Source organism: Meleagris gallopavo, chromosome 1, assembly GCF_000146605.3.
Source record: "Meleagris gallopavo isolate NT-WF06-2002-E0010 breed Aviagen turkey brand Nicholas breeding stock chromosome 1, Turkey_5.1, whole genome shotgun sequence".
NCBI lineage: Eukaryota > Metazoa > Chordata > Aves > Galliformes > Phasianidae > Meleagris > Meleagris gallopavo.
Genome location: NC_015011.2, coordinates 76,226,401 through 76,240,145, shown reverse-complemented (window position 1 = coordinate 76,240,145; position 13,745 = coordinate 76,226,401). Strand labels below are relative to the sequence as shown.

At 36.7% G+C, this 13,745-nt stretch overlaps 1 protein-coding gene across 3 annotated transcripts in view; it reads left to right on the top strand.

The window, feature by feature from the left end:
- The window catches only part of MAN1A2 (mannosidase alpha class 1A member 2), a 132,143-nt gene that overhangs the window by 40,851 nt on the left and 77,547 nt on the right, over positions 1-13,745 (top strand). For all 3 annotated transcript variants that reach the window (XR_795100.2, XR_002117709.1, XM_010718173.2), the window contains exon 3: positions 5,192-5,288. Coding sequence is in view for 1 of the 3 variants with exons in the window: in XM_010718173.2 (XP_010716475.1) it covers positions 5,192-5,288 (97 nt within the window). In the remaining 2 variants the exon portion in view is untranslated. The remainder of the gene's footprint in view (positions 1-5,191; positions 5,289-13,745) is intronic.

Below are 13,745 nucleotides of genomic sequence, written 5' to 3'. Positions count from 1 at the left end.
TGAAGATGGTTAAATTGTCTGAAAGGCAAGAGTGGAAGTACTGCTTTCTAGTGGCTGGTGTGCAGTTCTGTTACAAAGACAATCTGTGAGTTTTCTGAACGCAGGATTAGTTAAACCCGTGACTCTACCAGGTTCACTTGTAACAATAAAAACACAGAACAGATATCAAAAATATAGATTCACTTGGTTTAAAAAAAAATACCACTTTTGGCTTTCTTAAGAAATTTGAGCAGTCAGCTCACTGCTATAAACTTTCCACATTTATGCCATTGATGTCTACTGTTTCAGTTCTTACCAAACTGAGGTATTGTCCCCTTAGTTCCATCAGATGTCTTAGGCTTCAGGTCTTTTATGCAGTGAAGTTCTCCATTTTGCATTAATATGATTGACTTTTTTGTTTTGATATAATAATGGATCTTTTGCTCATTATATCAGAAAATGAAGAGAACACAGTTTTCTTAGAGCATGTTCCAAGCAGATTTTTTGCATGGCAGAGATTTAAATGGATACTTTAATTTCTATTTAGGTAGAGATTTGTAGTTTCTGGAAGAATGAAATAATGATTTTTCTAATTATCTTCAAGCATTTAAGTCATATACATTAAAAAGATCATTCCTTTCTAGTCACAGCAGTTTTCAACAAATTGTTTTATTTGCTTATTTCGTAGGACTCTGATTTAGTTTAAGTTAGATCTCTACCCTTTTTGAGGAACTGGAATGAGGTCTTTAACAATAATAGTTCAAGCCAGACTGCTTCAGTGCCCTGCTGTAAGGATGAGACTATCCAACAAAAATCATTTCTGTTACTATAATCTCCCTTTGTTGTTGAAAATACGATTTTGTTAAAAGACATCATTACAATTCTGCCTTTATGAAATACCAATTTCTCAGCAAGTGCAGTGGATATGATTCAATGAACCAGGCGCACACACTCTAAAGTAAGTAAAAGGATCTAAGTATTTTGTATGTACCAAAGCAGTTTCATTTGAGACAGATCCTGCTTTTTGCCAATCTGGCAGCAGAATCCAAATTAATCTTTTTGTAGAACTGTCATGCTGTACATGCGCTATTGCCTTGCTGACTTGTATTTTTGGATGCATCCCATGATAAATATTTTTGAGACTGGTATATAATGAACCTATTCCAATAGGATTTGTTTTCGGTCAAAAGGAGAATTGGTCATCTGGAATTAATAGAACCAGTGAGAGTTCCATCAGTAATATGTTCGCTCTCTGGTGGCCTCATGATAAGATCTTCGTATTATATGCCATCAAATGCCAAGGACTTACTGTAAGCATGTTACTTATGGTTCCTGAGCCAAAGTAATATCCTCTGCTAGAGCTGTAGCAGTCAGAGGCATGTCTTCTGCCATCTCCCAAACTTCTGCTCCCAGTTATATATGTGTGTATCCTGTTATTACATCTGGCAGCAACACAAATCTCATGTTGTTACCAGATCTCTTGGTATATAATGCTTACAGATCTCAATATTCTGTACAGGAGCTGCGGGATTTCTCACGTAGGCAGTTGTCTGCTCACCTGATACGCTGACGTCTTGGCTCAGTAGACAAGGATACCACCTTCTTACCAGAATAATTTGCAGCGTTCGTCTGGAACAAATCGGTTGATTTGTTAATGTGAAAATAATAAAAAGATCCTTGGAGAATTATAATTTCAGTTCCTTTGTTTTCTGTTTGGGAGAGGCAGAGGAGACATGGCAAACACCTGCTCATGTTTATGCAAGTAGCCTATACTCTTCAAAATGTCATTTCCTTTCTCAGAATGTTAGCCAGTACAGTCAACTATGTCTTAGTCTCTCATGTTTGAGAGTGCTTCTGTATCTTCTTAGGTTACTTTTCCGTTAATTGATTAATCTGGTAAAATTAGTTCCTTTAAGATTGTCTATCTTACAATTTCTCTTAAGGTGATATTCATGTATCTTAAACTTAAAGATTTTTGAAACTTGCAGCGGTGTATACTTTATGCAATGTGTATAGTTTCTTTAGAACTGAACTATCTGCTTGCAAACTTTTTTTTTTAAACAAAATTGCACCTTCTCCTCAGTTTCCCAGTAGGCATAGCAAATTGGAACAGTGAAATATTCCCTGATTAATATTCTGCCATGAGTAAACAATGTATTACTCTTTCTTTTGGTCTTAGCTAATTTGTTATCTATACTGATATTTGTCTACAATTTGTCTGAGACTTTTACAGAGCTAAAATATCAGTAGTGACTTGATTCTCAGTTGTAAAAAAAAAAAAAAGTCATTGATGCATTCTAAGGTCTTAAAAGCTCATTTCCCCTTTTGTGGAAGAAGGTTGGATAGAGCTGCTGTGTCATTGGCACCCTGTTGTTTAGAAATCCGTTATCAAACTTAAATACAGAGTTCAGTGTTAACTTTTTAGCTCTACGCTCTAGTGCTTTCTAAAAATACAAGTCTGTTTTTCTTCAAAGTGGTGTTTTCAGGACTATCTTGTGATTTTACGCACAGTAATTCAGGAAGATCTTGACTGTCCTGTCCCATCCTTAAGTAGCTCTGTCTGATCTCATAAGTGACCTTGCTTTAGTCTAGAGGTTGGAATGAAGATATTCTGAGGTCCCTTCCAGCCCGAGTGAAGCTATGATTCTTGATTCTATTACCACAAGTTAATAAAAAGAAAAAAAAAAGATTGGTTCTGGATAATATTGGTAGGAACTCTTAGAGCTATGCTATCTGTGATCAGGTTTTTTACTGTATTTAGTCATTCTGCAGTGTTATGCTAATAGAGGTTCTCTTTACCTGAGCCATCCTTGTTTGAGTAGCTATTAATTATAGAGACATGTGCTTGTTAAACACTAAGGAATGTGTCAGTTCTAATGAAATGGCTCTTTTCTCCTCTTTTAGTGTAATACTAGTGTTCTTTTTTTTCTTACAAGTTCATGTCCTGCTTGTGTATGTCTAAGTTCCAGGTTATCATCCGGGCATAAGTTGACTCCCTCCAAGCTTCTCCTGTCTCAGTTGACATTCAGACAAATTATGGCTGTGGTTTGGATGGGGTTCTCATGATGGTTGTAGAGAGATGGTAGTGACTTGTACTTTGCATCTCTCAGTGTGCAGCATGGATGCAGTTTGAAAGATTTGTGTATATTGAATGTTGACTTCTACTGAGTCCTGAACTTAGTGAGAGAAAAGAGCTGCTGTTTGCCTTATGTTAAATAGTACTTATGAACCAACATCTGCTTGTTGCTTACAATTTTCTCTGGGTTTGGTGATGGATTAAAATAAGAATGCTAAATTCTTATAAATCATGCAGTTACTTGCTACAATATAATCAGTTTCTTAAGGTGTTAGTATAGGTTTTTAAGTTGCATTAGTGTAGGTTTTTTTTTTTTCCTTTTAGGGAGCTTTTGTTAAACTTCATGGAAATGATTATTTCTGTACATTTTCTGGTAGTTTTTGTTTATTTAACAGTATTTTAATACCACTTTTAAAAGTCATAATAGAAAAATAAAATATGTACAGCACTGTGGATACAACTGCATGACTGTTAATTCAGGATTCTTCAAAATAAGTTTGTTCCTAACTTCCTTCTGTCTGGGGAAGTGATTTTTAAGAATCAGATTTTTTCCTGTTACCTGCTTTGATCTGCTTATGGAGCTTTGGAGAGGGTCCAGAGGAGGGCCATGAAGACAATCAGAGGGCTGAAGCACCTGCCTGCGAAGACAGGCTGAGGGAGCTGGGCTTGTTCAGCCTGGAGAAGAGAAGGCTGCAAGGAGACCTCATTGCAGCCTTCCAGTGTTTAAAAGGAGATTATAAACAGGAGAGGAATCAACTTTTTATATCGGTAGATAGCGTTAGGATGAGGAGAAATGGTTTTAAGCTCAAGGAGAGAAGATTTAGATTGGATGTGAGGGGGAAGTTCTTCACAGAGTGGTGAGGTGCTGGAACAGGCTGCTCAGAGAGACTGTGGATGCTCTGTCCTAGAGGAGTTCAAAACCAGATTGGATGGGGCCCTGGGCAGCCTGATCTAGTACTAGATCTGTAGGTTGGTAGCCTTGCCTGTGTCAGGGGGTTGAAGCTTGATGATCCTTGAGGTCCCTTCCAATCCAAGCCATTCTGTAATTTAGGTAACCAATATGATTATACTGCAGTTCTGTACTTTCAGTTTTACAGTTTTGTGGCTGCAGAATTTCAACTGTATGCAAACAAAGAATTTATTGCTTAGCAGATGATACGTGCAACTGATACCCTTGTGTAATGCTATAATGGGATAATAATAGCAAGGTGGCAAAGTCTTTGGCAGCAGCAAATGAGAATGAGCAGCCACAGATGCAGAGGTAAAGAGCTACTTACCTTTGGAAGGCCTCAGATAGGCAGGGATTTCCAGCAAGAGATGCTCTCACCCTCACTGCCAACCCTTAAATGAGGTCTGGGAGGGGCTGGATCCTGGCTCCATCTCTTCCAGTCACTCAGGTGTATCATGCACCTCAGCTTCCCTGGGTTGGCCCTGCCTTCCCAGTAGGTGCTCAGTCACTGTTTCAGGCCATGGCTTAGCATTTCCACTACACTGTGGACCAACAAGATTTTGGTGATTGTTTTTTTTTTTTAGTAATGGAAACTTCTATTAAAAAGAAAATCTGATGGAAACAGATACTTCAGGAACTGTAAGCTGTAAATAAATTGTTTACTGCATCATTCGTTATGCTTCCTGAAGAATGAAGCTTTTTGGTGTTTGTCATGGTAGAGTCTGTTCCACAGTATATCTATGTCAAGTAGATGTTCCCAATAAGAAAACAGAAAGTATGATACCATTGTAAGATTACGCTGTTGCATCAGACGATGACTAAGCAAATAAATCCCTTTTGAGCTTCAGATATTATTAGATCTTTTTCTTTTGGATAGCAGCTTAGGAGTTAGGCAGTATTTTTACTAGTTCCTTAATGTCTGTCTATATATTTAAGGCAGAGAAAATTGAAGTGAACTAATACAGAGCATCCTGTAACTCAAGTCAAATAGACTTCTGTTTTCAGAAAATGCTTGCAATGTACCATCTGATTTCTTTAGCAAGCAGAAATAATAGCAAAATAATTATCAGTATGCTGTAATGAATAAGGAAGATGAAGTCTTAAATAAGGAATAAAATACTGTATTACTGTATTTGTATGAAGTAGCTTCAGAATATAACTGAATCTTGACTTTTTTCCTTTCTTAGATGATGAAGCATGCCTGGGACAATTATAGGCAATATGGATGGGGACATAATGAGCTCAAACCAATTGCCAGGAAAGGACATTCCACCAACATATTTGGTAGGCTATATTTTCTTTTCTTTTCTTTTCTTTTTTTTTTGATCCATGCTGTCCTCCTTGAATGTCTACTCAAGCATTCTGTTTTAATATAAATCTTGAAATGTGGATCACAGAAGTGTGGTTCAATGGCTAAATGGCTCTTCATTAAACTAGCTATTGGGAGTATAACCTATTCGTATTGTTGCAAAAGCAAAGTTGTGTCTGTGTGTTGTTAGTTTGTCTGCGTGTGTATATATATATATGTATATAACCAGCAGGTAGCATGGTCGTGATATTTGGGGATGCAGTTAATATAAATTTGCCTTAAAACATACGAACAAACAAAGCTCTCACCACTTCTTGCTTAAATTTTTATATTTGATTTTTTTTGTGGATGATTCAAAAAAGCGTGCATTTCATGATGCTGAAAAGCTGCTTGCCACATGATGAATTTTTAAGTAGCTTTCAAAAGAGAAAAAAACTCGAAGACAAGGACTTTGTTAGTTGATGTCTGACTTTTGGATTCTGAGTATGTGGATTGAACAAAAGAAGGCAAAGATGAAAAATAGAGAACTATGGAGGTGGACGATGAGGAAATTCAAGGGATGAACTGAGATTATTTGAGCAATGAAGTGTGAATATAAGTGTTACAAATGGCATTTTAAATAGTATAAAATACATGGAAGGTAAAGATAAAAAAAAAAAAATTGAATAGCCTGTGTTGCATGTGTGATCAGACTTATAACTAGATGGGCTTTTCTTCCTTAAAGTCTCAGTGATCTGCAGCAGTGCTACTTTTTTTTTTTAATGTTAAGACAGAATAGGTAGAATTGTTATAGGAAAATAGCAAGGATTTTACTGATCTTCAAACGAGGAAATAGATCTATCCAGTTCTAACCCCTCTCCACAGCAGAGAGAACTGGGTGGTCTTTAAGGTTCCTTCCAACCCACGCCATTCTATGATTTGAAATGCAATACTGTAAGGTGTTTTTGTTCTTAATTCTCTTCAGGATTCATACTATATTCATCTCTTCTGTGATACCCAAGAAAGATAGAAATTTATAATAACTACATTTTATGTCAAGAGTGAATATGCTTGTACTGTGTATACTTTAAATATGCTACTTGTTTACTTGAAATCAAGACTTTTATTGTTTTTTAATAAAGTAATAGGCTAATGATATTGTGTGAGGCTGGCTCTCATTGCAATGGGTATTTATTTTAGTTATCCTGCTTTAATACATGAATTTGTTTTTTGGAGGTTATAGATATACAGATGAGGGTTGTGCAAGTATCTGGTTTTCTGTGTTTAGTGGCAGAACCTAAAATAAATTATTTTAGTTTACAGTGAAATTTTGTTAGCATTTTGTTTTCATCCTTAGGGGAAAAAATAAACTAATTCTGAGCAGAGTTAACTAGTTTTCAAAGTATTTGCGCTGGATTTGGCCTAGATGGTGCTGATCACATACTGATGTTTGGTTGTTGCTGAGCAGTGTGTGTGTGCCCAGGGCTTGGCTGGGCCTCTTAGTGTGGAGGAGGTGCTGCCAAGATGATGTGGGACAGGGGGTGGTGCCAGGATAGAGGCCTGATTTAGGCCAGGGGTCATCCCCTAGCATGTGGCACCATATGGAAGGCGATCGTCCTGTGAGCTGTTAGCCAGGGGCGGCTGCTGCTTGGGGGTTCTGGGGCCTCAGTCAGTAGGGAGTGAGATGTTGATTTGCTGGCAGCTGGCATTTCAGTGCTGTGTCAGTTGGCAGGTGGTGAGTAATTTCATTTCTGCTGTATCTATTGTTATTGTTGCTTTTCTATTTTCATTTTCTGTCTCAGTAAATAGTTTTTATTGCAGCTCATGAGTTCTGTTTTGTTTCTAGTTCTTTCCCTCACAGATGGGAGGAGTGAGCAAACAGCCATGTGGTTCTGAGCTGGGGTTGGGTTAAACCACAACAAGATTGTATCTGCTCTCTCTGCTCCTGCTTTGCTTTTTTTTTTTTTTCTGAAACCATTCACACATCTTACCAATTAAGTAATTCTATTTATACCTAAGCTGTTTTTCACCAAATTTATAAGCATGATGAGCTCCAACCTTGAAAGAAACACATACTGGAACAGAACAGAGAGTTTTAACTAGGTACTCTCTCTGTCTCCTGCTCTCAGCAAATGAGCAAGCAAAAACTGACAAAAAGCACTCACAAACCTACAGTGCATGGAAAGCTATTTTAATTCATAGGAGAATAATTTCATTTATTGTAGAAGCCCTGCCAGCAGTCAGTTGAATGAGGATTATTCAACTTTACTGTAAACAAATGGCTTGGAGTCTGGTTAATTGCTTTTCTTCATACACTGGAACCTGTTTTGTTACACCTGATGAGTATGGTGTGAAAGGTGGAATTTGTTTTACTTTTCTGTGTCCGTTTATAAAGCAAATGGTTGGGTCATATGGAGCTGTCTAGGGGGAAGATGAACAATTAAGCATGTTTAGGAGAAAAAATTGGCAGAGTTTGAAGAGTGAAATAGAAGTTTCAAAATGCAGTCAGAGCTGAGCATAGCACAAGGAGATAATGTGAGGCTGCAGGGAGGAGCAGAGAGCATCAGGCTTTTGCTGTGACAGTCAGAAAGACATTTCTTAGGTTCCAGAGCTCTGTTTGGTATTCTGAAGTAATTTCTCTTTGCTACCTTTTGCACATTGTCAATACTTGCATTTCTACCAGGAAAAATCTCTTTGGAGGCATCCTGTGATTTAACTTGCTTTTTACCTGGCTGTATGACATCAGTAAACCATGACTTCCTAGTGTATTTTTTCCAACTGATGACAATTTTCAGTATTCAGCTACATGACCATGTATTCCTTGCTGTAGAATTCGTGAGGAATTCTGTTTCTTAATTTGCTAAGGATGATTTTGTCAACTTCCATTTGCAACTCAGACTCTTTATGAAATGAGTTGGTTTTTTTATAGGAGAAGCAAACATTTTCTAATGTGTATGGTGCCGTATTTTAAAGTGATTTTGAATTGCAGTTTTACTCTAGTTGTTTTTTTTGTTTTTTTTTCCTTCCTTTGCTTTTTTCTGATATGTCTCCTGGGGTGGAGTGAGGCTGGAAGACCTGCTACTTTACTAGTTTGGAATATTTCAGACTGTTGTCTGGAAGGAACTGTAGAATTCTCTCACTTTCAGGTCTCGGATCCTCTTGTTCCAGTTAACTGTCTCAGCTGATTCCATAAGTGCTGCTCCTTTTAAAATTCAGATGTTATCTTGTGCCATTTAATTTTTAGCTAAGTCATGCTATGATTGCTCTGTTCAAGGCAATCTCAGTGAAAAACTTTTCTGTAATGTGCTCAGGATGTATCAAGTCTAGAATAGAATCAAGTATTGTTGACTTGGTGGATTGTTGAGGAGAGGGAGAAAAACAATTGGTAGTTCTTGTATTAGGAATATCTAGGCTGTATTGTTACTGCTAGTATGTTACCAACCTCTGTTACCTGTAAAACAGCATTCCCTGTGGTATTTGCCTTTATAGAAGCATTACAGAACTGGCTTTGAAGTCTGATGCTATTTTTAATAAAAGCTGCTCAGCAAAACCTGTTTCTATTATTCTCTCAAAGATTATATGACCCAAATTATTTTTTGCCATCACTGCAGCCTGCTATACTTCCTTCTCAGTTTCTAGCACATCTGTGACTCATAAGAAAGCCTCCTGAGTTTGTTAGTTGACCTGCAGGTAGAATCTCTTGCTAATCTTCTAGAGATGTCTGAGCTTGGTGACTGTAAGCTGTCAAGGAGAGCCTGCTAGAAATGTTGCCTATCAAACTGTATAGTCAATCAACTAAAATCTTAAATAGTGCCTTTCCAGTACTGGGGTCAAATCATTAGTTGCATGGTACTGCTTCTGAAAAGGAAATTGGGAATTAGTAGACTTCTAAAGATATTTATGTGTGGATAACAGAGTAGGAGCATTTATAGGTTCTGTGTTGGTGAAACATAGCTAATCTGCTTTTGAAAATCTAAGATTTGTTGTTTATTTCTGCCTTTTAAGATAAAATCAGGTATGCAAATATACCAGAGAGGAAAGGTATAACATCTTTCCAGTTACTTTTGATTTGTAGGTCTGCTGATGATTTTTTGCAGCTTTTTTTTTTAATTTTATTTTTTTTAATTTTTATTTTTTCCCCATTAAAAAAGAGTAGTTTAGAGCAGCTTAAGATGCTGGATTGACAGCCTCACTGTGTCATTCTAGAGGTAGGGTTTAGTGGGATCTGGATCAAGTTCTCATTAGAACAGAAAGGGTGAGAAGAAAATAGTAGTGGAAAATGATGCATGTAAGATGGTGGCAAATATGGCAAATGTTGATTTACTTTGGAAGGTTATCAGGTTTTAGCTAAAACCACAGCAGCTGCTGGTGTTTTCACGTTGCCTTGTTATAGTGTGATCTGGCTGCATGCTATTTGGGGATCAGAATAACCATATGAAATATGCTCTTTAAAAGTGATTTGATCCTGCAGTTGTTTGGTGGCCCATAGGTGAATCTATTACAGAAACACTGTTAAAATTGCGCAGTCCGGTTCAGAGATATTTTAGCTCAGTATCTGATGGTGTAGTTACCGAAGCACAAGCTTTTTGGACATTTTGTTGTGATTTAAACTGAGCAGTTTATGTAGTTAATGGGTTTGTATCAGTCTTTAGTTGTTATTCAGAAAAAAGAAGTTTGAGAAGCTAAACAAGTAAATGAGAATCTGAATGAACTTGAATGAAAAAAAATTAAGAAAAAAAGATCACAGTCCTTGGCAGTACAGAACATTAGCCTCAGCATGACTAGAAATCGCTGGTTCTCATCTGGCCTGATGTTTTTTGAAATGGGAGTTAAAAATATACTTTTAATTTTGGAGTAATTTTAACTAAGAATTAACTAATTTTAGCTAGGAATTAAATGAGGATATTTCATTTGTGAAATAGGTGGTAAGTCCTGCAAAGCATGTCCATAGCAGTGCATAGCATAGCAGTGCATTTCTAAACTTTGCATTTAGACAGTTTTTGTCTAGAGATGAGCTGTATTATGTGAAGATGATGTGGTAATATATATGTACCTAAACATGAGTCTAGATATTTAAATACTGTGAAAATAATAATGTTGAATTTTTAATTAGTAGATGCTTGTATACAGATACGCCCATTCTCACCCATATGAATTTAACAAAACTGTTACTTTGTGTTTTGTCATGCTGGAAACTGTCTCAAGCACGTATAATACTTTCTTGGTTTTTTTTTTTTGTTCTTTTATCTCATGTGGCATGCAAGTGGAGACTTTGATCTACAGTGTCTTCCAAATGTGTTTTAGATGTATTCTAGGGGGAACAGTGTGATCTGTGAAGTTGTTACAGTTGTATTTGCACTGTTGCAAATTATTGTATTGCCTAGTAAAGCTTCAGTGCCACAATGCAATGCTGTATCTCTTTGTTAATACACAGTTAATACAACTGCTGTGTTTTATGAGGAATGTGGTGTGTTCAGAGATGTGCTAATTTTTCTTTAGTTTTGAAATAAAGTTTGGTCAATGTGTGCTTTAACAAGAAAGACACATTTAAAGCAAGCAACTCGAGGATTCTCATGGTGTAGTTAGTAAGCTGAATTTCTTTTTTAGCTTGCTAATTTACTGCTTGATTTCTGCCAACTCATTGCATGAATCCTCTGCCCAGCTCACTGTGTCAGCCCATCTCAGCCTCTGTTAGCAATAGAATGTCACCAGGCCTACTGTCTGCTGCTGCTGCAGCAGCGTGGGAAGCTCTCATTGCAGATTTCTTTGTTGCTGAAAGACTGGGAACTGTCAGGGCGATTCTCCATGGTGCCAGAGAGCAGGAGCAGCAGAGCTACCAAGCACCGAGGAGGAAATGCATTCATCAGACTGTAAGGATGTGAGGCTGTTGCAAGAATAAGCTGACTTAGGCAAAGGAGTTTGTTTATTTTTCCAGTACTTCTGGCAAGTATAGTATAGCTTAGGAGATTCTGAGGTCTAGAAAATAAGAGGTGGAGTGCTTCTTGGTAGTGCTTTTACAAGAAAATGCTTTTACAGATTTTTTTATCATGGAAAACAAAAGGGGAAAAACTCCTCTCATGCTACTCTCTAGTAAAGAGAACTAATTGTGCAATTCAAATTTCAGCCAGATCTCTGCATTTAAGAAAAATGTGAAAAGATCAAAAATCTATTCAATTTTAAAGTAAACGAAACTGGCCTTTGAACAACCAAATGCAGCTGTGATGTGTGCAAAAGCAGTTATGAGAGACTACACTGAGACAGTGTTGAACATATGTACTGTGAATGTGTATTCTTTTTGCCAAGTAACACATTTTGGAAGTCTAAGTTTTAAGAATATAATTCTCATGAATTACTAGGCTAATCTGGAGTCAGAACAGTGTTCTTATAATGCATGAAAAGTTCCATCAGGTCGGATGAGAGATGAAATGTGATAATTACTCTTCCACTCTTCCAGTAGGTGCCTAGGAAAGAAATGTAAGAACAGGAAAAGCATGTAGTAACTGTGTTTTTCTCTAAGTACTGTCTGAGTTTGTGTGGTGTTACTGCTTCAGGAGCCAGAGGCAGTAAATTTTAGTTAATAACTTGTAGTTTATTTTTTCATTACTTTATCCATTCTGTTTTTGAGCCTATACAAGCTTTAGGGTTCCCACAATATCTTGTTACAAGTGGTTTCACAATTTGATTCCACGATTCCGTATTTTGAACTTTTCTGGTTTTGAACTGTCTCCTTGTTGTATTAGGTGGCTGCCTTTTGATATCAGAGCAGAACCTGAAGAAAGTATCCATTATTTCTGTTTTTCTTCCTTTTCATGAGTTTTCAGGGCTGTGTCCTCAATTGTGTCTTTCTTATGTGGAGAGTATTGGGATAAGCTGTTTCTCATACATGTGTTTTTCTACTTCACACATCGCTATCTCTTTTGTGTTTTTCAAGTTTTGCTACTATTTTGAAAGGCAGATTAGAAAGTTTCATTATATTTTTTTCCCTATTTCTTTTTAAATTGTATTTTGCATCTATTAGGCAGCTTATGGAGTCTAGAAGCTCACAGCAGCGTGGCTGCTCTGTGTTGTCATTACTTTTCAGTATCCTCATCTAGTGTGTATATAGCATTTCCACGTGATTTATTAATATATTGAATAGCATGTATCTAAGCATTCATCTCTGATCACACTGGTGATTTTCCTTGTAATGGTAATTGTAGATTTGTACTTACTCTATTTCCTGTCTTTTAATCATTGTTCATCTGTAGGAGAACGATCTTCTTATCCTGTACTTTTTTTTCTTAAGAACCTTTGTTAAGGGATGTTCTCACATAACTTTCTGTATATATTCTCCATCCAAATGTTAGTTGACGACTTAAACATTGATGCTAACGTACAACATCCCTTCACTGTAACTCTTGACTCTTCCTCAGTTCGTCCAATTTAGACCTGTTTTCTGATGCTGTTAATCAGGCAAGCAGTGTTTTATAAACGTTACTTTGCTCCACTGCGATAGAGGTGGTGTTTAGTCAGAGTATGATTGTTCTTTCAGACTTCTGAATGAATGCAGGTAGAATATGATCTCGCCATGCATTCCCTCTTAAATACTTACGGTGCTGATGCCATAAAAAATGTAACAGTATGAAACAGTAGTTCACTAAGAATGTTTTTTGAATGTTACTGCTGTTTTGTTTAATTGTGTGGCTTTGGATATCAAAGTATTTCACTGTGAGCAATCATTGTCTTCTGTTCTTCCTGTGAGTAATACAGTATTCCTGTGGAATGCTTTTCACCCAGTCTGTATTAATTCCTACCTGCTCCTTACCACTGAACTCTTAAAATAAAATCCCATGACATTATTCAGAAGATTGAAAATTCTGTCTTTAAAAAAATTTGTAATGTAATGCAGATGTGAAGTAAGATTAGAAAAACACATCTTTATTTCTGTAATCTGATTTATAGAATGATGAGGTACACATCTATGTCAAATGGTTAAGGATGAAATTACATTGTATTGGAGTTCAGGGCTCAGGATCATAGAGAATTTTTATTCTCTCTAATACCATATACTTTCCTGTTTCTGTGTTGTTTTTTTTTTTTACAAACCAGATGGTTTACACTGAGGGGAAAAAAAGAAAGTGTTTTCCATTGGAAATCTTTGAATTTTTGTGTTTGTTTTGTCTTGATAACAATCTAGATTGCTGGGCTGTTATTCCTAAATTCAGGCTCGTTTCCTATCATTTAGAACTACAAGCAGAACATAGAATAACAAATTAAATTAAGCCTATGCTCTTGGATGCTGCTTCAATATTAAGTAAAAAAGCATGACAAGTAAGTAGGGGAGTAGTTTTCCAAGTTTTAAAACTAAATATGGAAAGGACAGCATCACAAACATACATACAAGATTGGAGGTGTGAGTGTGCCTCGCTGTCAACTGAAGCCAGCTGTGAGGCAGCTGTAATTCAGAAGCATTT